At 55.8% G+C, this 27,330-nt stretch overlaps 1 protein-coding gene across 6 annotated transcripts in view; it reads left to right on the forward strand.

Moving 5' to 3' along the window:
- Slc37a1 (solute carrier family 37 member 1) overlaps positions 1–27,330 on the forward strand; it is a 58,321-nt gene that overhangs the window by 21,156 nt on the left and 9,835 nt on the right. For all 6 annotated transcript variants that reach the window (XM_010636485.3, XM_010636490.2, XM_010636489.2 and 3 more), the window contains exons 2-11: positions 2,242–2,418; positions 6,512–6,593; positions 9,988–10,120; positions 10,472–10,550; positions 13,464–13,599; positions 14,761–14,837; positions 15,491–15,657; positions 17,072–17,109; positions 23,523–23,603; positions 26,208–26,339. In XM_010636485.3, the coding sequence (XP_010634787.1) occupies positions 2,363–2,418; positions 6,512–6,593; positions 9,988–10,120; positions 10,472–10,550; positions 13,464–13,599; positions 14,761–14,837; positions 15,491–15,657; positions 17,072–17,109; positions 23,523–23,603; positions 26,208–26,339 (981 nt within the window). In that variant the 5' untranslated portion in view covers positions 2,242–2,362. The remainder of the gene's footprint in view (positions 1–2,241; positions 2,419–6,511; positions 6,594–9,987; positions 10,121–10,471; positions 10,551–13,463; positions 13,600–14,760; positions 14,838–15,490; positions 15,658–17,071; positions 17,110–23,522; positions 23,604–26,207; positions 26,340–27,330) is intronic.

The raw sequence follows: 27,330 nt of genomic DNA on the forward strand, positions 1-27,330 counted from the left end.
TTTTTTTTTTTTGGTATCAGGGGTCAAATTCTGGTACTTGTGCTTGCAAGTTTGCAGGCGGTGGAACCAGAACCACTGAGCTAAATTCCTGGCCCTGTACCATTCCTCTTTAAGGGGGAGTAGCACCCCTAAAGGCTTGCTCTCTCTAAAGGGCAAGCTGTGCTCTTTCTCTTGATTTAAGAAAATGCTTGAAACTTTTTTTTCTAACTCATCTTTATATCTAAAATAGAACCCAGTTGGGTTTTTTTTGTTGTTGTTTTTGCATTACTGGGGATCAAACTCAGGACCTTGTGGTTTCAAGGCAGGAGGCACTATTGGACTAAATCCCGGCCCAGGACCCAGTTTTTAAACTTTGCCCTTGAGTAGCTGGTTCAGTGCATCTGGGAGGCTGTCCTGATGTGCGTAAGGGTGCTGGCATTTCAGCCAGTCCTGGAGCACAGAGTCCCGCTGAGTGTTGGAGTGGGCTGAGAGTAGATGTCCCTCAGCTCCTCTGTCTCCCCTGAGCCTGGCCGTGGCGGTCTCAAACACCAGGCTGGCCCTGTTGTGACTCTGTCCCCTGTTGAGGCGGCCAGGCCAGAGGAGCTGTACGAGCGGCTGTAAAAAGCCTTCCTGTGTTTGAGCCGTGTGCATGACTGGTGTGTCCTGGTGTGCCCGCTGCAGCATCCTAGCCCCCATCTTTCTCCCTGGGGGTGAGCACCAGGCCTTTTTGTCCTGGGGGGTGCATCAGCGAGTCCGCCTTCAGACCTGGGTTATGGGGGAGCTGAGCAAGCCCTGGAAGAGGCCTGGTTAGGGGAAGCTGTTAAACTCAGCACCCAGCATACGGTCAGGGTCCCTGCATCTTCACCCTCACTTAGTTTGCAGAGGAAGGAACACATTGTTTTTAAAAGAATCAAAAACCTTTTAAATTCCTGCTGTGTTTCGGTGCCTTCTGGGTCTGTTTTTGTTGGAGGTTTTGTGGAGCTGAAGTACGCTTGCTTGCGGGTGGTGATTTAGTCCATGGTGGCTGACAGGGTAATAAATGTCTCCAGAGATCTGAACGCCCAGGAGTGTTAGGTGGAGGAGCAATGTGAGGGACCATCCAGGCGGGGAACAAATGAACCCTGTCCTTGGCCCGGAGACCGTTTCTCCAAGCAAGCTCTGCTAGTCTGCCTTGAGTATCCATTACACCCAGGCCCAGCCTAGGGCTTCCTGGAGATCCTTGTTTGGTTTTCCTAACCTTGTAGGTGCCAGCAGGCCACTGTGAGGATTTTTAGCAGGGGAGGTGAGGGAACAGGAAGTTGTGAAGCCCCATGTCGTTGGAATGAGTCGACTGGCTAAGAGCCCCTTTGGACCCTGGGCCAGAAGGGCTTAGCTCCCTGCCCCCTGGCCTGGGAGTGGGAGTGGGTGGGGTGGGGCCTCTGTTAGGAACGCCCTGCACAGAGCTTGCATTGTCTCAAAAATGCAGTAAATAGAAGCTGGGTGTGGTGGCCACACCTGTAATCCCAGGAGTCAGGGGGCTTGCAAATTTAAACCCAGGCCTAGGCAATTTCAGGATTTAGGGAGGCCCTGAGATCCTCAGGCCTAGGCAATTTCAGGATTTAGGGAGTCCCAGAGATCCCCGTCTCAAATTAAAAAGAGGCCAAGGCTGTAGTTTTGCTCCAAGGCCCTGGACGAAGGGAGGATGGACTGCTGTGTATCTGCTGCTGGGATCTAACCCCTAGGGCTTCCTGCTGCTAGGACACTCTAGGGCCGAGCACTCCTGAGAACTCACTCTGGAGGAGGCAGGAGTTAGGGTGAGTAAGGTTCTGCTTCGGAAGATACCCTGACTTTGGAATATGAGCCACCAGGGTGGTTTGGAGAGAGGACACCCGGGTGGCTGGCCTCTTGTCAGTGCCTAGGTGTCCCTCTGCTCTTTCCTACACTGCTCAGCCTTCAGCCCAGGCCTCACAGCGGGGCCTGCAGCCCCACAATGCACACCAGGTGTGTCCCAATTGCAAAGCCACAGTTCAACTCCGACTTGAGCTCCTGTTGGTCCAGGTCCCTGTGCCTCTGTGTCCCCGTGGCTCCAAGTGCTGGGATAGTTGGGCCCATGCTGGGTGTCCTGTAAAGGTCACTGCTGGTCTGAGGGGATGGTGACCCCCATCAGCGTGGCTCTGGGATGGCTGAGCACAACCAGCGCCCATTCCCCTGCCGACGCCCATCCTGGTGCATCCCAAGGCCGTTGGGACCTGCGCCTCTCACACCGTGTCCTTCTCCCCGCAGAGCCGGCACGGCCCCAGCCCGAAGAGGAGGCCAAGGCCCCGCAGGCCCCCTTCCCCTGGGCTCCGTGGCCACCTACGAGGTTCGCTCAGTGACTGTGGCATCCCGGGCAGCAGCGGCCTCCATGGCCCCACTCCCTGCCGGCATCCGCCTCATCGCCTCCTTCTCCAGGGATCAGTGGTGAGTCGGCGCACCCGTCCTGTGTGGCCCGGTGTGTGGTGAGGGCCGCAGGGTGTTTCATTATAAAACTTAGGTGACCCCACCCCCTGTCGAGGCGTCCCCTGTCGTGGGTGCTGGCATCGGCAGGCAGCATCCAGACTTCTGTGTTGTCCCCCATGGTTTCTGTGATAATCATGGACCCTGAGGAAAAATGACTGCCGACTGCTGTTAGAAGTTTGTGAAACAGCTGCGGGCAGAATCAGCTGTGCTCACCCGAGTGTCCTGGTGAACGCCGCACTTTCACACGGTTCAGTGCAGACCAGAACACCACTTTCTGGCCCAAAGTCTGGGCGATCCTCCTGCCTCAGCCTCCTGAGTGCTGGGATCATAGGCATGCACCGTGACGCTCCCTTCTCCTTTCCTGCTCTGAAATGCCTCGTGTGTAGATCCAGGGACCACACCCCCGAGGCAGATGGCAGGGCAGCATCTGCCACTCTGAACACCACACTGCTCTCTGTTGGGAAGGAGAAACTTCTCCTACCCTTTGATGCTGAGTGCTGGGGGCTTGCAAATTAAGCTGACGAAAGACAGGTGAACGGGAGAAGACGGGCTGGGCACATGTGTATGTGTGAGGTTGTAGGAGGGCTGACCAAAACACAGTAGAGTTTGAAAGTCTGTTACATCTGGCCATGTGTCCCCTCGCAGTTCTCCTCGCCTCAAAAATGTATCCCATCCTCCCTGCCCCGTCCTGCAGCAGCTCTGGAGCCCTCTTTCCTGAGGGTCTTTACAAGGTGCGATCAAAAATACAGTGACTATAGCTACTGAGCACCGTCGAGCAGAAAGGCAGCTGATGGAAACCTGAGGCCATGTCCTCGTCCACCTTGGTTACTGGATCTGGGACCGTGTGACTCCGGCTCTTCCCCAGAGTCAAACGGACCACAGCAGGGAAACATTTTGAATCCATTCATGGTGCCGTGGCAGCCAGGACAGAGCAACAAAAGACACTAGTGAAAGAGGTCTCCAGAGCTGCTGCAGGAAGTGGCGAAGGGTGATGGGATCAGTGTGTTCAGGGTGACGGGGAGTTTGAGGGAGTTTGACGGCAATGTGTCTGTTACTATAATAATTTTTTTGTTTTTTTGTTTGTTTGTTTTTTTTTTTGGTACCAGGGATTGAACTCGGGTCCTCATACTTGCGAGGCAGGCAGCAGAACCACTGAGCTAAATCCCTGGCCCTATAATAATTTTTTTAATGTAAACAATCACTGAGTTGTCTTGAGATAAGGTCTGGCTGTGTAGTTCAGGTTCGCCTAAAACTCACTGTGTGGCCCAGGCTGGCTTCGAGCTCAGATTTGGGGCAATCCTGCCTCAGCCTCCCCCACCCAGCTCCTGTGACCCTGACATTTTTTAACGGTTCTAGCCATTCATTTTGTAGGCTGTCCCTCAGTTCAGATATGTGTGGTGTCTCCTTGGGGTCAGATTCAGACTGCATTTTTGGCAGGATCCCCCCACAGAGAGGCAGTTTTCCCACTGACAAAGTAGCCACAAACGCGGGAATGGGAGGCACCGGTGCGGATCTGGTGGTGTCACCGGCACTGTGGGCCTCAGGGTGGACCCGTGGACGTAGGCAGAGAAGCAGCTGCATGTGGGGTAGGGGGCACAGCGGCTGACAGGTCCAGGAGCACATCCGGCCTCCCTCCCTTTCCTGCTAGCGAGAGCCAGGTCCTTGGAGACGCAGCCCTTGCCAGCACCGGCAGGGAAATGCCACCAAATCTGAAACAGCTGATGATGACAGAAAATGAGCAAATGCTTCAAAATGAAGGGACTCTTGCTGGCCAGGTCTAGGACAGTGTGAGAGTTCACATCAGTTGTCAGTGATGGGCCAGGAAACAGGAAAAGCATCCAGTGTGTTCTTCCCGATTAGGACCAGCGCAGGAAGGCTTGCAGGAGGCGGAGAAGAGGTCCCTCCTGCAGGGGGCGCTGTCAGCCAGCCCTGGGTGCAGTGGGTGTGCTGGTGGGGCAGCATGTCTGTGTGTCCTCATTACCACGCGTCCCTCCTCCGCACTTCAGGCAGAAAGCCCGGTCCCACTGGGCAGATGGCACCCTGGCCGGTGACTGGCACTGACCACATCTCTGGTTTTCAAGGCCTTGCCTGACTCACTTCCAGCCAGGCCACTGCGTACAGCCCCATGGTGCTGGGCCGAGCAGGCCCCTGCGAGGGGACCAGGAAGCGTGCCTGGCTGGGTTGTCACTGTCAGGCCTACTCTTTAGCAGGAAACTTGGGGTGAAGTGTCGCAGTGGGCATGTGCAGCCCCGCTGGATCCTTGGACCTGCTTTCTGCTAACAGTTCTGAATATAACTTGAAACAAAATTACAGGGCCCCTCCATTTCCTGGCAGATCCCAAATTTTAACAACAGACACAGGTTCCCTACATGCTGGAGGCCGGAAGTCTAGGGTCTGTGCCCTTGGGGCCCCGCCTCCGTCCTTCCAGGGCCCCTCTCCATCACTGTGCCTTCCCCTGCTCCCCTGAGGACACCACCTGTCGGATTCAGGGCCCACTCGAGTCCAGTGGCTTCACGTTAACCAGTGACGTCTTCGCCAACCTCATCCCAAGTCAGGTCGAGTTTTGGATTGCGAACATAGAGGAAATTCTGGAGGACATCATTCCTCCCCATGCAGGATCCATAAAAAGAGGGTGGTTTCACTTGCGTCCACAGGGATAAGTCCAGGGGAGGAAATCCCGAGGGAGGAAGCTGCTTGCTCAGGACGCCATGGGGTTGGGGTGGCCTCTGGGAAGGACCAACCCAGGGGAGCAGCTGCCACGCTCAGGCAGGAACCAAACTTCCGGCCCCTGGCTCCTCCCACCCCCACAACCCTTGTGAGCAAGGTAAAGTGGGAGGAAGGCTGGATCTGGGGTAGCAGCTAGGTGAAGACAGGTTCCGCCCCAGCACCAGGAATGGCAGGTGTCCTGGTGCTCGCCCTGCCTCTGTGGACAGCTCTGGAGCCACCACAGGGCCTCTGTTTCCTTATGGTGGGGAACACAGGTGTTTGGAGGCGGTGCCCACCCTGTGTGTGCTCCAAGGGGCCAGCATTCCCTGAGGGGTCTCCCTGGGACCTCTTAGCCTGCAGGCTCTACCTCTGTGCCAGGCCCAAGAGGGATGTGGGTCCCACAAGTACAGGTCTCCTTCCCAGCACCCCTGATGACCCTGGACACAGGGGACATTGCTACACACTCAGCCCAAGGCCCCTGAGTCCAAGAGGGGTCAGACGCCTCCTGTGGACGGCAGCCCTGGGAGGTGTGGGGCAGCAGCAAGGCTATCGGGAGCCCCATGCACCCCTCAAGTCCACCAGGCAGCAGGGCTTGGGGAGGGAGAGCCCGGAAAGTGCCCATGCATGTCTCCCCAAGGGAGATGGGGAGCAGGAGTGGACTGCAACGGCAGCAAAATGCCGGGCGAGAGCCCCATAAACAGTGGGTGGGGCTTTGGTGTTCCCAGTCCCCAAGCTCCAGTTCTTTCCTCCCGGAAGTGCGATCTTTTTTATTCTAAATCAGGAGATAGGTATTAGACCGCTAAGTTGGCTGGTGGCCAGGGAAGGCGGCGCCCCTGGGATTCTCAACCTGTCTCTGTGTTAGTCATAGACAGTGTGCCTTGATCAAGTCACCATTAAAATGGAAGTGACCAGCATCCCTGTGGGTTTGGGAAGTGGCCCTGGGGGTGCAGGTCTGTTCTGTGCAGACCGGAAGCAGGGTCAGAGGTGTGGCCGCCCGCCTGCCCACCTTTTGTGCGTGCTTCTCCCGAGGTGCACAGTAAGAACCAGGCATAGACGGGACCTGAAACGCCTCATTACTTTTCTGTAAACTAAATTAATCATTCCTTCTTATCTGCTGTGTAAAAACGCCTGCCTAAAGCACCTGAGTCCCAAAGTGCTCACAGTCTTTTAACGAAGATTTATGCTGTTCATTCTCCGCCCTGCATCCTTTGTATACCCATGCAGCGACAGGGGCTGGGGCTCCTGGGTCCCCACAGGATGGCAGCAGCTTGAGAGCTGGTGTGAGGCGGTTGGAGAGCCTGGGTCCTCCTCAGCAGCCTGACCCCAGCGGTGCCCGTTTGTGTTTCAGGTACCGAGCCTTCATCTTCACGCTGACGTATTTGCTGTACGCCAGTTTTCACTTATCTCGGAAGCCTATCAGCATAGTTAAGGTGAGAAATCAGAAACACTCCCTGTTCATCCCACCTGTAACCTCTGAGGCCTGAGTTTCCCTGAGACGCTGTGGGAGGATGGGTGGAAAAGTGAATGCACAAAGGTTGTCAGGAACAAGCTGCTTTGATGAGTGTTAGAATTACAGAAGGCGCCATGATTTCAGAACTTAGCAGTTCCAGAACTCTCAAGCTGCTAAAGTACTCGTGTTGTCCGGCATGGATTTTCTTTCCAAGGATCCCCGGTCTTACGTGGGTCCCCCCATCGCTCCGACTCGACTTGGCTCAGCTTGACCTGAGTCTGCTGGGGTGGTGGCGCTCTGGGACCCGCAGAGCCTCGAGGTGGGAGGAGGAGGGGAAGCTGCCGGACAGGTGTTTGGCCAGACGTGGATGAGGGAGGGCTGTCGGGGCCAGTGCTCTCTAGCAGCCCTTCACAGCCAGGAAACCAGCAGGAAGGTCCTCCTGGCCTGTGGGCTTGCATGGCTCTCACTCTGCTGTAGAAGGAACAAGGAAACCGTCCAGGCCACACACGGCCTGTTTACTGCTTGATTGGCCCTGGCTTACTCTCCAGCAGTTGGCAGGGAGCAGTTAGGACTGTGACCTCGGTGGCCCAGCTTCCTCCACACCTCGCGGGCGGCTGCGCGAGCATTGACAGCTGCCCACCGAGCTTCCGGCAGCCTCAGTCCACATCCTGCCCCCCAGCAGTCACAGTGGGTGCTGAACCTTCGCTGCTCAGACTGTGCAGTTCCCCCATGACACCTGGCAGCAGGTCGCTGCCTGTGGGAATGTTTGCAGACCTTTGAGAGTGTGGCTTTCGAAAGAGAGATCCGGGTAGGAAAGGAGGTGGCAGCCCGCCCCAGAGACTCTGCTGTCAGCACCATTAACCAGCCCCGGAAATAGCGCCAGGTTGCTCCCCATACAGCGGAGTATAATAAAAATGGAAGTGGCCCGCACGGAGGCCATAGTGAGGCTCTCGGGGTGCCTTGAGGGCTTGAAGAAGGACCTGGAGAGGCAGGGTTTGGATTGTGGGGGAGGCCTGGGTCCCTGTGAGGCTGCAAAGCTCCCTCCCCCAACACCCAGGGCTGGGGGCCACCTGTGTGGAAGGCGGGGCCGGCCCTGGAGGTCTCTGGGGCACGCATGGCTCTTGATTCCATCTGGTGACCCCGAGGGTCCCCGTTTTGCCAGGATGAGCGTAGTTCCAGGTCCCTCACCCGCTGCTTCCCAGGCCCCTGCCTGGGAATGGGCTTAGGACAGGCAGGCTCAAGAGGCATCGTTCCCTCCCGCAGGCAGGGCTTGCCCGGGTGGGTTCTCCCCGGTCCCTGCTCTCACCCACTCTGCCCCAGGCCTCCGGGATGTCCAGTCCCCTGAGCACCGGGTTCTCTTTGACACCTAGGATTTCTGACCTGGCACTGGGTGTGGATTAGCAGAACGCTGCATCCTGTGTCTTCCTTGTTTTGTTTTGTTTGTTTTGGTGACAAGGATCGAACTTGGGCCCTTGTGCTTGCAAGGCAGGCGGCAGAACCACTGAGCCAAAGCCCTGGCTGCTCCTTGTCTTTTAAGACAGCTACAAATAGCACACCACATAAGATAATTTAGGCTTTACGATGCCTTGTAATGTTTTCACAACCTTTTGCTCGTGTCATAAATGATATACATGGTACTGGAATCTAATGATTCATTTGGTCCAAGGAGCAGTTTGGATATTTATCTACAGGTTTGGTTTTTCTGAACTACTATAAAATGCAGAATACCTACTTAAAATCGGTCACCAGGGGTTGAGAATTATAAAATGACTCATTCTGTCATTCATTTATAGAGTAGCACAGCCTATCAGATTAAATCACTGCTGGTTAATTTTATTTTTCTCTTGTTTTAAACAATGGCAACATAAACAGGACCAGAAGGAGGATGGTGTTGGGTGCCTGAGCTTTTCTCTGCTTTGCCAAAGCCTCAGGATCTGAGGCTCTATCTGCCTGGGCTGGTGCACAGGTGGGGTCTGTCCCTGCCTGGGGAGGTCTTCTCAGAACCCTGTACCCCTGTGCTGGGCACGAGCAGGGGCCTGTGAGCTGGGCACTTCTTAGAGAAGCTTTTCTAAGCTGAGAAACTGGTGGGAGTGTGGGTAGAAGAAAATGATTAAACCCTCCAGGCACACAGAAGACAAGTCTTCAAAGCTAGAGGGGCACACCAGGGCTCTGGAGGGGACAGTCCCAGCCCTCCCTCAGAGTCCTCACCAGTGATTCTTTTTTGTTCGTTTGGGTTTTTGAGTCAGGGTCTTGCTATATAGTTTAGGCTGGCCTGGCCTTGGAAGTCACTGTGTAGCCCAAGCTGGCCTTGAACTTGCTACAGTCCTCCTGCCTCAGCCTCCCAAGTGCTGGGATTACAGGTGTGCACCACGATGCTTGGCCACCAATGATTCTTTTTAATTGGCTAAAATATGAAAGTGGATAGGAATTAATCACCAAGACAAATATGAAAAATCATATTTTATGAAATGAAAAAGATTAATATGTTCTTAAATACCATTATCAAAGTATGATATTCCATGAGAATAGACAAAGTGGTCAGTAGAATGAAACAGAAAATACGAAATGTTTGAGCAATCACAGGAAGTGTGGTTTATGTATTATTTATTTTTTTGGTGCTGGGGATTGAACCCAGAGCCTTGCATATGCTAAGCACATGCTCCATCTCTCAGCTATAGCAAAAATTGTATGTTCATCTATAAGACAGAGAAGTTAATTCCCTAGCAAAAAATCAGTGGATGGATTAAGATTTAAATGTATTTTGAGACTGGGTCTCACAGAATTGCCTGGGCTGGCCTCAAACTTGCAATCTTCCTGCTTCAGCCTCCTTGAGTACTGGAATTTATCCATAGTAAAGCTCAGAAGTGTTAAGTGCCTGGTTTGACAGGTCCTGGCCTGGGCTCCCATCCCTGAGGTGAAGGCGTGGGTCCTTTCCAGCTCCCAGAAGGCTCCTGTGCCCTCTCCGAGGGCCCCTTCCCAGGAAACCCAGGTCTCACCTCTGGCATCGTGGATTGGCTTGTCAGGCTCAGAACCAATTACGGAGGAGCCATGCAGTTCCTGCCCTTCCTCGCGGGCTTCCTCTTCTGCATATGAAGTTTCCGGTCCCCACCATGTGGCCTGGGCCTGGCTCTCTCCTTTCCACTGTCCTCTGCACTTCTTGAGCAGTGTGGACCTGGGCCAGCTCGGGCAGGTGGCCCGGGGCCCCAGGATCCCGGCTGGCAGAGCTGTGACAGAGCACACATCCTTGCTGGCCTTTGGAAGGCTCTTGTCAGCTGTGTGTCCCAGGAGTGGCTTGCAGGGCCTGCTGTCACCTTGGAGGGGCTGCAGTCTGTGCCCCAGGCTGGCCTCTGACTCTCCTGTCCCGTGCGCCCCAGGGTGAGCTCCACAAGCACTGCACCTCGGGGGATGAGGCTGCGGCCAGACCCAGCCACCAGAGCGACAGCACCGGGCTTGCCGCCCCTCACCAGCTCCAGGACAATGGGAGTGACTGTGGCTGGGCCCCTTTCGGTGAGTCTGCTCTGGCCCTGTGGTCTGGGCGCCCTCGAGGCCCATCCTGTTGGGGCTCTGGGCCTTCCCGACTTCGGCGCCCGAGTGCCATCCCCATGTGTAAAGACAGCTCTGTCCTGCCACCAAGTCTGCAGAGTAAGATGTTCTAGTGCCTGGGGGCGTCTGGACCTGCAAAGCAGAGCTGGGGACACAGCTGGGGAAATGCTCGAACATGCAGCGTGCATCACAGGCGTGCTAGGAGTCTTGAAATCCGTGGTTGACTTTCTTTCCTTTTGCACAACACCCAGGCTTTGTATTGCACAGCACTTCTCCAGAACTAAGCAATACTGGTCCATTTTCAAACCCCTGTAGATAAGGACAACTATCAGCAGCTGCTTGGAGCCCTGGACTATTCCTTCCTGTGTGCCTACGCCGTGGGGATGTACCTGAGGTAGGTCGGTGGGCCAGGCAGGTAGCTGCACTGTGTCCACAGCAGGGCCTCAGCCAGTGACCGTGCCCATCTCCCTGGGCCACATTTCCCTTTGCGAGGTGGGGACTGTGTGACGGTATCATGGCAAGGACAGGACGAGGTGAATTCATGCCCGGAGAAGCCTGCCTGGCCCGTTCGCAGCTTTGGCTGGCTGACCTGGCAGGGGTCGGTCAGGGGACATGCTGGCCAGCAAGGTCCTTGAGCTGTCGGCCCAGCCTCCCAGGGCCAGGCTTCAGGCCAGAGGCTTCTGTTCAGTGACAGAGCTCTTCAGTGTGCTGAGGCTCCCAGGACCCTGTAAACGCTCCAGGCCCTCCCGGCCCGTGAGACCACTGTCTGGCCCTTCCGGCTCAGTGGCGGCTGGAGCACATAGTCCCTTTGCTTTTCGGGGTGCTCCAGCAGGAGCCCAGCTTGCAGAGCACCATGTGGCCTTGCCTTGGCAGGGTCTGAGTTGGCTCCCAAGCCCTGTCCCCTGAGGCCTTATTCCCCTGCTAAAGACCACACCTTTCTTCACTGATAGGGGGCGTACAGACCACCAAGTGGGCATGTGCTTTTCTCAGTTTAGATCTGAATCTCAGCTGGGGTGAGCTTGACCTCTAGGGGACCTTAGGAATGTGTGGGGACAGCTGGGAAAGGGGGTGCTGCTGGCATCTGGTGGGTGGAGACCAGGGGTGTTGCTGACCGTGCTGTGCCACCTAGGGGTGGCTCTCTCCAAAGAAGTGCCCAGCCTGGGACATCAGTGGTGCTTTTGGAAACCCTGGCCAGGGTAAACACAGTGGCTTTGTTGTCGGTGTGCATTGGCACAGGTGATTGTCCTGGTGTTCATCAGTGAAGTCACAGATGTGAAGGATGTAGTTAGTGCACAGGGTACATACACCCTGCCCAGCTGAGGGCTCTGGGTGACCCCCAGCCTGGCAGAGCTCGCTTGGGTGGCAGCTGCAGGAGGGCTCCCCACACAGTGCTGATTCTGCGTGACTCGTGCAGTCGTGGCCCATGGGCACAGCCTGCGTCACGCTGGCTGGGCAGGTGTGGCTCGGGTTGAGTCCCTGCATTGGTCTGATGTGATGTGGAATGGTGTCCATTCCCTTAGACCTGTGTATCGTTTCTTGTGCTGTTTTTTGGTTGTGTGTGTGTGATTTTTTTTTTTTTTTAGACAAGGTCTCACTATGTAGTTCAGACTGGCCTTGAACTCACTGTGCAGCCCAGGCTGGCCTGCAACTCATGGTAATCCTCCTGCCTCAGCCTCCTGAGTCCTGGGATTACCACACCTAGCCAGATCTGTGCTTTAAAACCTTTGAGAAGAGGTCAGACAGGGTCTCAGGCCTGTGTGGCAAGACAAGAGCCTCTCCCTAAGCCTGGCCCCTGCCACCAGCTCCCAGGCGCCCACCTGATCAGCCCCTGGTGTGTGGTGTGGGTAGGCGTGCCAGCCCCTCTGAGCCTCGTTCCTGCCCTCGGAAGCCAGCAGTAGGAACAGAGAACTCAGCTCTAGAACGCCCTGGAGTCTGTGTGGCTAGGTTCCGCTCTTCTGAACATTTGGCCCGAATGTGATTTTTTATTTTTGTGCTGGGATCAAACTCGGGCCCTTGTGCTTTCAAGGCAAGCGGCGGAACTACAGAGCTAAATCCCCAGCCCTTTCTTTTCTTTCTTTTTTTTTCTTTTTTTCCTGGTACTGGGGATCGAACTTGGGACCTTGGGCTGCTTACAAGGCAGGTGGCAGAACCCCTGAGCTAAATCCCTGCCCTTCAAATGTGTTTTTTAATTTTCAGTTGCTTCCTTCTGTGTTTAAAGGTTTTGTGGTAGATGTCCTGTGGCAAACTCAGGAGGAAAAGCCACCCCAGTATTGGTTCTTGTGATAAAACACAGCAGCATTCGTGCGGTGGTGTATATCCCCAGCACTCGGGAGGCTGAGGCAGGAAGACCGGCACAAGTTCAAGGCCAACCTGGGCCACATAGTGAGTTCAAGCCCAGCCTGACTGCATAGGGAGACCCTGTTTCAAAAAACACAACGAAACAGACACACACAAAAAAGACAGCAACACTGGGGCCAACTCAGCCCAGTGTGCTGCCAATGGCAGGGTACAGTGCCTGCCCTGTGCTCCTACCCCAGACCCTGAGCATGATTATGTAAAAGGACACGCAAGTTTCAATGTCATCTGTGTTTTCCTGCTGTGTTTTCTTCATTCACATCACACTGGGCAGCATGGTGTGTCTTGTGTAGTCGTTAGTGTGGGTGACGCTGGCCACAGCCCCTTCTGTGTCTGGCTGGGCCCTTGTCACTGTGGCTGCCACTGTCCTAGCAATGGGCTGAGGCTGCTCCGTGAGCCCAGCCAGCTCTGGGAGGTGAGATCCCAAAGAGCCAGCTCACTGTGGCCAAGATGCCACCCCAGGCCCTCTGATCTCGCCTGATGGGGTGCGGCCCAAGTGGCCTGGCCGAGGTGTAGGCAGAGCAGGGGTCGTTTCCCTCTGGCCACCAGCCTGATGCAACCGAGCAAGTGGCTCAGGTGTGGCCCAGGGCCCGGTGACCCCCTTCTGTGACTCTGGTCTGCTGTGTCTGTTGGAATATAAGCTATGCACGTTGACTGGATCGTGTTCAAAACGAGCAAGACCAGCTTTGTTTTCTTTCACTGGTCACATTCAGGTCACAGTGACTGTGTTTTGTTGTGTGGCGGTTGGTGACTTTGCCTGGAAGCAGGAAGCCCTCTGGGTGTTGCCATGCCACTCCGGGTGAGGGGCACCGCGGGGCACAGCTGTGGCCGGTCCTCCCAGGAACTGGCACTCCCGAGTTCTGGGAGCTCAGGGACAGCGCGGGGGCAGCGGTGGGCCATTTACCTTCAGGGTGTGTTTCTCTCTCATGTTTGTCTTTCCTCCCGTCCCCAGCGGCATACTGGGGGAGCGCCTGCCCATCAGGTACTACCTGACTTTCGGGATGCTGGCCAGCGGGGCCTTTACCGCCCTCTTCGGGCTGGGATATTTCTACGATATCCACAGTTTGGGATTCTACGTGGTCGCTCAGGTAAGGGCCCCGTGGCTGCTCAGGGGCCAGGTCCCGGCTTGCCGCATGCGGGGTTCTGTCACAGCACCCTGCCGTCTCAGCAGGGTGGGAGGCAGGGCAGGTGGGCAGGGCCGCTGGCACCGAGGGCCCTGCCTTCTGCTGCAAAATGCCACCAGCCGAGAGGGTTTCTGGCTTGAGGAGAGGTCTCTAAGAAATCGTGTTTGTCATTCGGTGGCAGCAGGGAGGGGGGCTCGTGGAATGGGACTGGAAGAAAGTAGAGATCCCGGAGGTATAAGAAGAGGAGGCCCGAACATGGCCGAAGCACTGCCCGGCCCTTTCTCTCTTGACTCTGCCCTCCCGGCCGTCTTGTGGATAAATATTGACCAGCAGTGAAAATAACAATGACCAGCTGTGGTACTTGACAGTCTATCCAAACAGCCGGGCCAGTGTCATAAAATCATCATAGCAGATTGATTTAATTTTGCTTCTTCCGATTTTGCCCTGACACTGAGAACGCTTGGCTGTTTACAGGGGTGATTCGCATGCACATCACTGCCCTGCAGTGTGTGGGGGGCCATCACCACCTGGGGGGGGGCTGGTTTCCGGTGCTCCAGGGTGGCCCGGAGCGCCCCCTCCTGGATGTGCCGAGTCCCTTCCGAGAGCTTTGGGCCCTGTGTTCTGCAGGGCTCTGTTGGTGTCGGAGGAGCAGTAACAGCACTGGTGGTGTGGTCAGGGAATGTGACCCTTTCCAAGTCATGTTTCATAGCGCAATTTATAAACTGCTCTATAAAAAGACCAAAAGTTTGCTCCCTCCATAAAATTTTTAGAATCAGAAAGGCTGGAATCTGGGAGTGGTGGTGCCACTGAATCTATCCCAGAAATAGCTGCTACTGGCAGCCCACCTGCATGGTTGTCCCGACTCCCCAACCCTGCCCTTATTTTTGTTTTGTTTTGCAGTACTGTGGCTTTTACCTGAGGCCTTTGAACAAAACTACATCCCTAGCCCCTTTTTTATATTTTATTTTGAGACAGAATCTTACTAAGTTGCTAAATTGCCTAAGCTGGTCTCGACCATGTAATGCCTCAGTCTCCCAGAGTACTGGAATCTCAGGTGTGCAACACCACGCCCAGGGTTCCTGTTGGGCCCAGCATGAGGCTTCTCTTTTGTCCGCTCACCCACAGGTCATCAATGGACTGGTGCAGACCACGGGCTGGCCCAGCGTTGTCACCTGCCTCGGCAACTGGTTTGGAAAAGGAAGGTGAGAAGCAGCAGCCCGCTGCCCAGTAGCAATTATCATTAAAGGGGTCCAGTGAGGACCAGACCACTCTGTTTGGAGCTCTTCTTTCCGGGCCTCTTCTGTACGGCAGGGGGCTGGAGGCTCAGGGCTCCTAAAGCCCTCCTGGGGCTGTGCCGCTGTACGTAGAGCTCAGCCTCCTGCATGGGACCACACCCGGGCTCCGGGGCTCATGGGAGTCCAGGGCCCCCAGGCCAAGTCTCCTCTGTAGTCCGGGAATCTGCAGTCCTGACCCAGTCACCCAGTCCGGAAGCTGCAGGGTTGGGAGGTGCAGCTCTCAGGACCTTGGTGAAGTCACCAAGGAGAGAAGTCACACCAGACAGAGAAGCTAAAACGGGCAGCAGCCCCGGAGCCCAATTTAGAAACCGCTGCAGTCCCGGGGCGGGCACACCCACAGAAGCTCCCATCCATGAGGTAGCTCAGCAAAAGCTGTGTTTAGCTTCTAGGGGCACCCTTGACATCCGGGCCTTCCAAGAACACCAGGAAAAGGCCTCCTTTCCCCTCTCTTCCCTTCATAACTATAGACTAGAGACACCCCAAGGAAGAGGAACGTGACCGGGCTACGGCTGTCCTGTGCGCGTGCGCCCCTCAGCGCACCCTGTTTTCTTGTGTTGCAGGCGCGGCCTGATCATGGGGGTCTGGAACTCCCACACCTCTGTGGGCAACATCCTGGGCTCCCTGATTGCCGGCTACTGGGTGTCCACGTGCTGGGGCCTGTCCTTCATGGTACCTGGGGCCATCGTGGCCACCATGGGGATCGTGTGCTTCCTCTTCCTCGTTGAACGTAAGCACAGTACTCGTGGCCTAGAGGTGACTGTGGAGAGTGAGGGGCAGGGCACGGTGCCAGCTCTGTGCCTACCTCTCCAGGTGGCCGGATTTCCTGCCGTCTTGGCACTGCGCTGAGCAGTCAGATCCTTCCTCCTTGTCCTCCTGTCACGCCCTGTCCTCTGCGTCAGGCTCGGGATCATGGTGCGTGTCTCGGGCCCACACCCAGCCAGCGTGGCTGCCCTGCTCATCGGCTTCCTCCCCAGCTGGGATGCCCAGGTGCCTCCCCAGTAAGCTTATCCCAGACAGCGCTGTAAACCATGGGGACGGAAGGCCGCAGAGCCTACTTAGCCAGAGTTCTACTGGAAAATTAAATTCCTCATTTGGTTCCAGAGTCAGTACCAAACTTCGGGCTGAACAGATTTTGAAATCACTTTTTACAGTAGCGATCTGGCCCCACAGGACTTGCGTGGCTGGGCTATGACCGAGGAGCCAGCCTTCTCCAGCCCGGTGAGCTCTGATCACTCACTCGGCATCTTATTCCTCATCTGGTCCCCCGAGGAGAAGTCGGGACGGCTGGTCAGGGTCAGGCCGGTTTCCTCTGTCCCTCCTGACACACCCGGTAGCGTCTCATCCAAGAAAGGATGCATATTCGATTTGGTTTCTCACTGCTTTTTCCCTGTTGCTGAAGCCAAGCTCTGAATTTTAAAAATAACCACCATCCAGCCGAGCTGGGGCTGTGCAGCTCCTGGGTGGCCTCCAGAGTGGGTGAGACGGAAGCTCACTCTCAGGGTGGGACTGGCAGGCACACCTGTGGGTGTGGATGGGGCCTCGGCATGGCAGGTGCCTGACTTCAGGGGCAGAGCCCGGCTTCCAGTCTGTCCCCCATGGCCTCCTTCCCTGCTTTATGTGCACACTTGGTTCTTGGTGGAGACAGACGTCTTGTCTGCACCGTTCCTATTTTTAACGAATTCAACAATCTGTTATGACCACTGTCCTAACCTCTGCCCTGATACTGTGGCTCTGCATTGATTTACTTGCCGCACTATGGCATCTGGAATTTGGTGGCGGCGACCGGCCACAGCCTCTTTCCACACTGGGGCTGGCAGTCGGGGGCCGGCTGGGCTGGCTTGAGGGGGTGCACTGCGGTGCTGTCTCCTCACCTGCAGCCTTCAAGTCTTTCTCGCACCTGTGCCTGTTTGGTGAAAGCGGCTGATGACATCCTGTTCCTTTCCTTGTGTGCACTCACGGTGTACAGCGTGATGTTTGGGGACACGGGAACAGGAAGAGGTTACTACTGCAGGGTGGCAAGCTGATGCAGCCACCAGGCCATCAGCCACCGGGTTTTGTTTCCTTAGGGACTCCTGCCGTGGTGGGCGTCGGGGTCTCTGGTGCTTTCTGTGCTCAGGAGGCTCTCCTGTTTGCTCTTTCAGATCCCAAGGACATCCGGTGCACCTCCACTCTGACCGCGGTAAGCCTCTCGGGAGGGGCAGTCACCTGGTCCTCTGTGGCTGGGCAACAGGCCCTCCGAGGAGCCAGGGGTGGGGCTGGTCATGTGTCCCCGGCTACATCCGGGCTCGGTGTGAGGGGGGAAGTGCCAGATGAGGCGGCTGGTGTCACTCAGTCGGGTGCTGTGCTTCGCGGCTGGTCCTTGCCTCTGTTAAGCTGCACTCTGTCCCTTTCCTGCTGTGCTGTCCCGATGGCCAGCAGCACCAGCCCCCATTCTCCTGCCTCCTGAGGCCCTGTGCCCCTTGCCAACTCCCTGGCACCTGCTCCCCCGCAGCCTCGCCCCTCCCCTGCCTCTCCCTCCGGGCCCGAAGGGTCACTCACGCACTGCATGCTGCTGGTCGCCATTCAAGAAGAAAGTTCCTCCCACCCTGCACCCTGCTCAGGCAGCTCCCTCACCGGCTCTCTCACGTGGCTCCTCTTCTCCTTGATCTTCCCTCATCCTCTGAACTGGGCCTCAAGTCAGCCACAGCAAGGCCTGGTCCATGATCTCGCGCCCCCCGCTCCATATCTTACTTGCATCGATGCCCTTGTCCATCTCCTCCCTCTCCTCGTGAAGTGCTGGCCATGGCTTCTGGTCACCATGCCCTCCTGGTCTACAGAAACATGCTCGCTGGTCCCATCTGGGTGGACTGCTTTGTGGGCCCCTCTGGAGACCCCCAGCCTCCCCGTCCTCACCGTCCTCAGGCAGGAACACCCGCCCAGCCCACAGTTTGCATACGTGTGACAAACCGGGAGGAGATGTAACTCCCGAACCTGCTCCGTATCCAAAACGCAAGTTCGTCTTCTCTAAACTCGAAGAATGGATTCTAGGAACAATGGAGGTCAACAGTAGGAAAAGTTTGGAGAGAAAAATAGCTTCTGTATATAAGAGACAGAAGCGGGACAGGAAGGTGGTTGCCTGGGGACCCTGTTTCCCAGGGGGGTTTATGGAGCAAGGCCAAGAGGTAAGGTGGGTTCGAGGTGGGACAAAATTATAGTCAACTAATGAGATTACAAGTACAGTCACTTAGGTGATATTGGTTGAATGGGAAATCACAAGGCAGGCATGAGGTGGGACAAAACTGTGGTCAACCAGTAAGATTACGACAAGTACAGTCGCTCGGGTGATATTGATTGAATGCGGATCCGTGGGTAAGCAAATCACGCCGCAAGTGTACAAGGAACAAACAAGGGTTTCCAGGAAGGGGTGGGTCAGAGAGCTTTCCTGGAAGGGATGGGTCGAGGTCTCGGCCCCCACCAGGTGCTTGGTGCCTGTGTAGTGCTGGTGGCCACTCTTCTCCCTAGGGGAAGTGTGCGGGTGTAGCCGTGTCTCTTTGTAATGCTGGTCTTCAGGGAAAGTGGCCCCACTGTCCTTCACCCTGACTCCTCAGGCAGCCTGGTCTAGCTACCCACAAGATATCCAATTAAGGGCTGGGGATGTAGCTCAGTGGTGCTGCCACCTGCCTCCCAGGCACAAGGTCCCAGGGTTGATCCCCTGTACCAAAACAAAAGACATCCAACTAACCTTCCTGTCTGTGATACTTCACAGCTGACCCCGACCAGAGCGGACCTGAATTTCACCCGTCCCCTGGTGCCCCATATTGTGGTCAAGGACTGGCCATACCCAGACAGGCAAACCAGGGGTCACCCGGCCCCTTCCCTCAGCCCCAGGGACCCCTGCTGGGTCCTCTCATCCTGCTCAGCGGGGGTGGCGGCGTGTGCAGTGTGGACACCCTCACGTCATCTGTCACCTGTCTGAGCTCCTGAGCCGTCCTCTCCCTCCTGCCATCCACATCTGCCCCTCATTCTCTACCTGCGAACTCTTCTGAAAGCAGAAGCCAGAGCTTCATGTGCAGGCCTAGGCCTGTAATCTCAGCACTTGGGAGGGGAGGCTGAGGCAGGAGGATCTCCCTGAGTTCAAGGGCAGCCTAGGCCACATCGTTAAGACCCCGTCTCAAAAAACAAAAACAAAACAAAAGGAAAAAAAAAAGAGCTGGGGATATAGCTTCATGGTGGAACACCACTGGGTTCAGTCCCCAAAACCACAAAAAAGCACTCAAAGCCAGAACAAGTCACAGCCTTGTCTGGTGTCATTCAGGATAAAATTCAGGATTAACACCTGTCTCCCCCGTAAGTGTAGGCGCCACACAGGGAAGGTTCCCGGAGTTGGATCTGAGCCCAGCCTGCCCATTGCTGGACACTGACTGGGCCTTTAGTCCAATTTATTTGAAGAGGTTTGGGCACTTCATGAAACAAAAAGTAAAAATTAGAAAATTCTGAAAACCACTGCACTCTGGAAGATCTGACACAGTATGAATTTTTAAAAAACTAGTCACTGTTTGAAAATATCCATGCCACCTTCCTGCCAGGCTGTGAATGCCAGCACCCACACTCTCAGAGATGTTGGCCTTGTCTGTTGTTCTCAGGACCACACAGCTAGCACTGGGCGCTCCCTCCTGCCCGGGGCTGGCCGGGGCCAGGTGATGGGGAAGACTTTCGGAGCGTGGCTTCCTCCAGCTCCTGGTGGACAGTGGGCTCGAACACCCGGTGTCACAGACCTGGGGCTGCGGCCTCTGTCTTCTTTTCTCTCTGTGTCCTCCATGAGCTGTTCCCTGAGATCCCTGCCCAGCCCAGCTGTCTTTTCTCCAGGGAGCCACCCACAGGCCCACCCAGGGCAGGGCTGCGCCCTCTCCCTGTGCCCGGTCACACGGGAAGGTTGGCTCATTTCTGGGGGCCTGGAAACAGCTTCTGCAGACAGCCCAACGCCCTCTCCTGAGAACGGCACCCACCCTGTGTAAGCCCTTCTCCCCCATGGTACCGGTCGAACCCAGTACATCCGGTACATCCCCAGGCCTTCGGGGCCTCGCTGAGTTGCCTGGACTGGGCTTGAACCCGTGGTCCTCCTGCCTCAGCTCCCTGAGCGCTGGGATTCCAGGCGTGCGCCTCCACACTGCCCCGGGTCCTGTGTAGCTCCTGTCCCGCCCCTCTGTGTCCTCCCTGGTCTTCCCCGGGGCTTCTGTGTGAGGCAGAGCCACGAGGAAGATGCTTCAGGTGTGGGATTTGCTCTAACAAGCCGCGTCCCGGCCGGTTCCCATTTGGAGGTGTGGTTTTTTTCAGGAAAAAGTCCTTAATTTTTCCAATATTTTCAAGGTTTTGTTATACAATTTAGAAACAAAATATAAAAATAATAGTACGGTGCGCCCCCTCCCCCGTACCCAGAATGATCTTGAAAGAATGAAGTCGGGGGACTCATGCACCCCAACTTCCAAGCCTGTCGCAGGCGCGGAGACTGGCCCTGTCCTGGTGCAGTGCGGAGCAGTGACGGATGGAGCCCGGCTTCCCGCACCCGGGGGCAAGGGAGGTGGGCACCACGCACCTCTCTGCGGGCAGAATGGACCGAAGACCTGACAGCTTTTAGAAGGCACAGGCAGGGCCTGCAGGTCAGAGCTTTGGCAGGGGTGGCGCCAGGGCGCGGGTGTTCTGGCGTGAGTATCGCAGCACCATGGGGAAGCTTTAAGAAAAGAGGTTTACAGTGGCTCCTGGTTCTAGAAGCTCAAGGTCAAGAGTCACCCAGCAAGGGCCTTCCTGCCCACAGGGTCTGTGCTGTGTGGTAGGAGGCCAGAGCGTGCCTCTGCCTGTTCCCTGGTCTCTGTCCTGAGGAAACCGCCGTGGGGGCCGCACTGGTGAGCTTGTCTGACCCTAATCGCCACCCACAGGCTCCACCTCTTCGTGCCCTCATCCTATCTCACAGGAAGCCTGGGGGTGCCCAGAGCACCCCCCAAACAGAGCCTGGCAGGAGAAACAGGGATCAGCTGGACTCCATCAGAATTTAAAACTTTTGTGTTCCAAAGACCACTGCGAAGAAAATGAAAAAGCTCACAGAATGGGGGAAGTCAAGCCAGACACTCAAATCCACGAAGAGCTCTTAATGCCCAGTAAGAAAAACACAACCACATTAAAAATGGTCTGAGGGTCCAGTAGTCGTCCCTCCTGGGAAGTTACACGTGGTCTCTAAGCAGGTGGTCAGCACCAGCCACCAGGGAAAGCCACAGCGGACCCACTTGTCCCCCAGTGGGACGGCCAGGGTGAGAGTGGGAGACAGGTATCGACTGGGCGTCGGAGGACCAGTACTCAGAGCCTGCTGGCGGCCAGGGGCGGTGGGTGCTTAGCGGGCTCGGCATAGTTAGCCTGGGGTGTAGCGGGTCCCCCGAGAATGTGCGTAGGTGGAATCGTGCCCACACAGGAGCGGGAAAGGGTCACTGCTGTGACAGACCAGAGCTGGGCACTGGTGGGCACCGTGTGAGCCTGAGACTGCAGCGGGAGGAGGCTGGCCACAGAAGGGCGCAGTGGGTACAGTTCCACTCGTGTGATGATCTAGGATGGAGCTTGGGCGCGACAGAAGGCAGATCGCGGTGTGGACCGACTCCCACCTCCTCACGGCGCCAGGGCCATCTGTGGCTGTCCAGCCGTGCTCAGGTCTGCGCTGTGTTTAAACAACCCAGCCGGGCCGCCTCCAGCCTCCGGTCAGTATGTCTGGCGGACAAGGTGCCCGTATTTATCCTGTGTCTGTGCTGCTTTTCTCCTTGGGATCGTCTCTGTTGAGGGAGCAGGCGTTTGCCCTGCTGTGGTTCCCATGCTGGGGCTTTGCAGCCACATTCTCCGGTGTGTGCAACCCGCACACGGTGGCTCTTCTGTGAACTGGCAGCCTTGATCCAGAGTGGATCTTCCCAGTTAGTTCTTGTTTCAGATGAGCCACAGTTAAGAAATGGGAGACAGCATCCAGGGGTTTAAGACATGGCCCCTTACACGTCTGCCCTGAGCTGTGGATAGCAGGGAGTTGAGCTTCGGTTTTATTTGATCCCTTCATTACTTGGGTTTGGGGTATCTATCGGGACTAGGACCTGTATTGGGTCCACAATCTCACGTTAGGGTTTTGGGAAATTTAATGTCTGTTTATTGTGGTACTGGGGATCAAACAGAGGGCTTTGCACATAATAGCAAGGGCTTTACCGCTGACCTATATCCCCGGCCCTCCGTGTCTCCCTCCCTCCACCCGCTTTCTTTCTCCTTCTTTCTTTCTTTTTCTTTCAATCTTGTTAAGTTGCCCAGGTCACCCTCAAACTTGAAACCCTCCTGCCTCCACCTCTGAAATAGGAGGAGTTGACCACCAACCTGACCGTTCAACATGTGACGCTTTTTATCTTCCTATTAGTTGGAATCAGGGTCAGTGGGAAACCATAGGAAAATCCCAGGGCTGTGGCTAAAACAAGGTAGAAAGTAGTTCTCTCCTGTCTCCCGGAAGTCCAGAAGCAAGCAGCCCAGTTGGTGTGTGCGTCCTGCCGCAGGATCCTCCTGCCCACGGAATGAGAGTAGTGCCTGGCGCTGTGTGCCCCTGGATGAAGGCTGGGCTCTGCTGACAGGAAGAGACCTGGAGATGCTGGCACCTGGGCACAGCGCAGCCCCTCCATCCTGTGCTTGCCCCTCAGTTCGCCCTGCCAGCCCCTTGTCCTCTTGTAAGCACAAAACGCAAATATGTCTTAAAACACACAGATTTACATTTTCAGATAGTGCGATAATAGTTCTTTAGCCCTCAAATGGCTTCCGAGGGGAGACTCCCGGATGCCAGTGTGGGAGTCCATTGGGAATCTAAATGGAGCTCAGCAAACTTGGTGCCTGCTCACCTGTGCCAGCCTTCCGGGCCCAGCGCTGAAAGTCTAAGTTGCCGTAGAAATTGTTTTACTAGGATTCACACCAGTGTGAACAAGTCACTTCCTTCTGCGTATGGAATGATTCCTTATTTTCAAGGAAGCTCATCTCAACTATTTCATAAAGAACAATGAAATTTTACCAGTAGGGAATTTTTTTTTCCACTTTATACCCTGAGTTGTTAATCAGAAGGGTTTCTGCACCCATGGGGTCCCTGAGAGATATCAGATGGGAGACGGTGCCCTCGTTTCTTCTCCCCGCTTGGTGATGGAGCTGGTGTGGCACGGAGACCCCGAGGCCGCGCCCACCCCACCCCAAGCTCTGCGCTGAGCCAGCCGTGCAGCTCCACCCGCTTCTACTTGGAAAGGAAACACTGGCCTGTGCTATTTCCCAGGCCCTTTCTATTCAAAACCGTCAAAAAGCCAAAGCTGTTATGGAAGCCGAGGTCACCCTCATGGGCATTTCCGTTTCTTCCCCCTTCATCTTGGTCTGAGGGAGTTATTTTCACATTCTGTTACAGGGGCGGAAGCCTGGAGATCCAGCTGATCAGCCTGCTGCGTTATCTGAATCATTTGTGTTTTCTCCTTGTAGCTTCCTTCTGACGACAGCATCTATCCCTGCTAAGGAGAGTTGGGCTTGATTGCTGACTATCGATTCAGTAATGGCAGTAATTAACTTTTCTTCTCCCAGCATTCGAAAGCCTACGAGAACGGTACCAACAGATTTAGACTCCAGAAGCCGATGTCACACAGCGAGAAGAGCAGGCCCCTGGTGAGTCTTCTGCCCGGGTACTGCCAGCCCCGCCGGAGCCTTTACCCGATGAGTTTCCGTGTCCTTCTCCAGTGGGATGTGCGATTGTCCACGCTAGCCTTCTCCGGATGCTGAGCTAAGCGAACTTCATGCCTGTAGTCCAGCCGAAGGCCATTCAGGCCCCCTCCTCAGGTCCCCTGCCCAACACCGTGCAGGCGTGGGACACAGTGTGGAGCCAGAGAGGGCAGAGATGCCCCCACAGGGCCCTGGCTCCGGGAAGGCTGCTCTCAGCAGGCAGCATCGGGCGGGGCTGTGAGGGGAGGACTCAGGTGCTGGCAGAGAGAACACCAGGCCGGGGGCATCTCGGTGTGCGAGGGGAGCAGGGAGGAGTCGCATCACAGAGGCAGGAAAATGGAGAAAGGGGTGAGCTAAAGGACCCCCATTCTACAGAGGAGCAAACTGAGGCAGCCGTCCCGTGTCCCTCTCGATGCTTCTCCAAGCTCCTGGCATTCCTAGCTCGCTGCACCGATCTTAGATTTTGGTTTATCGTTGGGATTATGAGCAGCTTTCTCACCCATCAAATGTTTGAAAGGTTAAGTGTACCAACAACAAGCGTCTTGCTTTTTTCCCTTTACTGCCCGGGCAATTTATTTGTGGTGGCTGAATAGAAGAGGGTGGGTGATGCCTCTAGCCCCTGGGTCTCAGTGACTCGCTCAGCAAACGCAGCAGGGCCTCTGCCCACTTCCGATCAGCCTTACGGAGCGCATCCTGGTTGGTGTCCACAGCAGCCACACCTCGCTGCTGGCAGTGAGAGCCCGGGCTTCCGGTGTGCTGCTGGGAGAAGAGCTCCACGCGCTGCCGCTCCTGTGAAAGCCTGTTTCCCACGGCGCCTCCTGAGAGCCAGTTGCGTACGTGGACACGGGCAGGTCTCGTACCAGGCCAGCGGGCACAGGGGTCTGGAGCAGAGGGTTCGGGCCGAGAAGCCCCGACCCCTGGAGGGCTCCCGAGTGAGGGTGGCTGTCTTGTCTGCCTGGTTGCTTCTTGTTGGCTCTGGAGGGAGTCAGGGGTGCCCGGATTTGTTTTGGGAACCCACCTGGCTTTCCCATTTCCTGCAAGCTCGCAGCTGGATTCGGTGCTGGGTGCCCGGCTGGGGAGCAGCGCTGTGGTGCTCAGCTCTGGGCCAGCCCAGCGAGCGCTTTGCACGCTCAGGAGGCGCTGTGGTGGCCGCAAGCCTCTGGACACATTCTGCGCTTTGTTTCTCTCTGTCGTGCGCTGGTGTCCTGCAGCTCTGGCTCAGTTTGAGGTCCAGTCCGGGCCTGGGGTGTCCCGGTGGCTGCTGCAGCGGAGCTCGGCCGGCCCGGGCATCAGGAGCGCCCTGTGTGGCCTTGGGGAGCTGAGTCAGTGAGATTGCACCCCAAACCCCGGCCGTAGCTCTTTGTCTTCCTCCACCCCCAGGGGCTGGGCTAGGGAACGATGTTCAGCAGTCACAGCTGGGGTTTGGCATCTGCGCCCCCAGAGGCCGGAGGGTCTGCTGTGAAAGGTGCCGGTCAGGGACCCACTCTGACGCCACAGTCCCAGTCAGGGAGCCACAAGCTGACGCTGACTGCCCGCGCCAGACTGCAGTTGCTGCAGCTGCCGCCCGTGTCCTCGGTTTGTGTTTTTCCTCAGATGAGAATTCTACATGTCCAGGGTAGGGCGTGGGGTGCATTGCCATTGTTATTACTTTTTTCCTCTTAAAATTTTTTTACTGTAGTTTTAATCCAATTTACACAGGTTGTAGTAAGATAAATGCAATCAAACCTGTTGGACTTTATGGAAAGTCTGAAATTCACAGAAGCTTCCTGGTGAAGAGCATTTTTAGATCACCTTTGCTCTGGCTTGGAAGCCACCCACGACTGGGGTCTCCCTCTGCCTCAGAGAGTGCAAATTTTGTCCCTGAGGAATGTCCAGAATATCAGAGGCCACAAGAAGTCAGGACTGACTTATGAATTTTAAAATCACATTGCTTCTGGTAAAGTATGTCCATAAAGAACTCCTTGAAGAACCCAGGTTCCTGTAAAGAATTCTGTATGGACATTTCCACAAATACTACACATACTCCCGCCACTGCATGACAGCGACTGACTTAGTAGCTTCTTTCTAAAAAAAGATCCTATAGATATGTGGTTGCATAGATCGCTATTTAAGCATTCTTTGAGGTCAAAATGAAAATCCAGCTTTGAATGATGTGTTACTTAATACTCTAAGCATTTTCCTATGTTACTAAAAACTTGCACACGTTTTTTAACAATTGCCAAGTAGATCATTGTCCTAGTCACTTTTGTCGATGCTCAGCCACAATGCATGACACCCAAAACTTAGAGCAAGAGGAGGAGTTTATTTTAACTCAACATTTTTAGTCCGCAGTCAGCTGGCTCACAAACAGCTGGCTGGAATTTCTGGATTAGTGTTTCATGACAGTGCAAGGATGCTGAGGATTGTAAAGCGCCCAACACCACCTTCCCCCCAGACTGTGTGGAAAGCAGAGTTACCAGGCAGCACCATCGCTGGCTTCTGGCCGCCCTCGCCCCTCATCTGCTCCCTGGTGACGCCTGCTTTTCCTTCTCTTCAACGGAACTTGTCCAGGACCCGGAGATGCAGTGCTTGCTGCTGTCCCACGGGAAGACCCCCATCCACCCGAGCCACGTCGTCGTCCTCCCAGGGGACAGTGGCCACGGCACGGCCGCCATCAGCTTCACAGGGGCCCTGAGGATCCCGGTGAGTCTCAAGCCCGGGCAGAAGTGTGGTCTCCGGGCATCCAGGTGCCGAGCTCACAGGTCAGACAGGCAGGAGCCAGGCAGTGCAGCCACACGTGGACAGGGGCACGTGGCTAAGAGACACTTCCTCTACTTAATGCACTTTTAGTTTTCTTTTTTTTTTTTTGAGGCAAGGCCTCACTGTGTAGTTGAGACTGACCTGGAACTCACTATGTAGCCCAGGCTGGTCTTGAACTCACAGCAATCCTCCTGCCTCAGCTTCCTGAGTGCTGGGATTACAGGTGTGTGCCACCACACCCAGTGGTCTTTTAGTTTTCTTGAAGTTTTCTCCATTTAGAAATTCCGAAAGTTCATAGACAAATAGGGGTTTCCTTGAAAATCCAACAGTCTGGCTGCTCCCAGGACCCCGTCCCTCTCAGTATCCCCAGCCCCTCCCCAGCACTACTCTGCCCCTGATGTGCGGTTGGTAGCATGAACCGTGGTCCAACTGCCCTGCACACGTGTGGGAGGGGTGAAGAACAGCCGCGAGCCCAAGCCGGAGCTGGAGCCAGGCTCTGCCCTGCAACAAACTTCACGTCCAGGCCTGGCCACCAGGGCCTGCAGACACCTCTGCCAGCCGGCCTGTGAAAGACGCTGGCTGTGGTTTATTTTGGGTTCGTGTTTGTTTTGGTTTTTTTGAGCGAGGGTCTCACTAGGTGGCTCAGGCTGGCCTCCTGCCTCAGCCTCCCAAGTGCTAGGATTAACAGGCGTGCGTCAGGAAGCTGGTTGGAAATAAGAGTTATTTAAAGCTGTGCTCTTAGTGACAGCCAGGAACTGTCCTGCCCTGCCTGACCATGTAGCTGCCCAGAGTATTTGGGTCTAAGTCGGGTGTGGCCGGGGCAGTGTGCAGTGTGGGAGGGGGGCTCATTGGCGCACCTCTGGACTGCTGGGCCCTGGGGCTCAGGTTCCCATCTGGAAGGGGCTGCGCGGGCTGGGGCAGCGCCTGTGGGCGG

Source organism: Fukomys damarensis, unplaced genomic scaffold (assembly GCF_012274545.1).
Source record: "Fukomys damarensis isolate Sample0158 unplaced genomic scaffold, DMR_v1.0_HiC HiC_scaffold_24, whole genome shotgun sequence".
Lineage (NCBI taxonomy): Eukaryota > Metazoa > Chordata > Mammalia > Rodentia > Bathyergidae > Fukomys > Fukomys damarensis.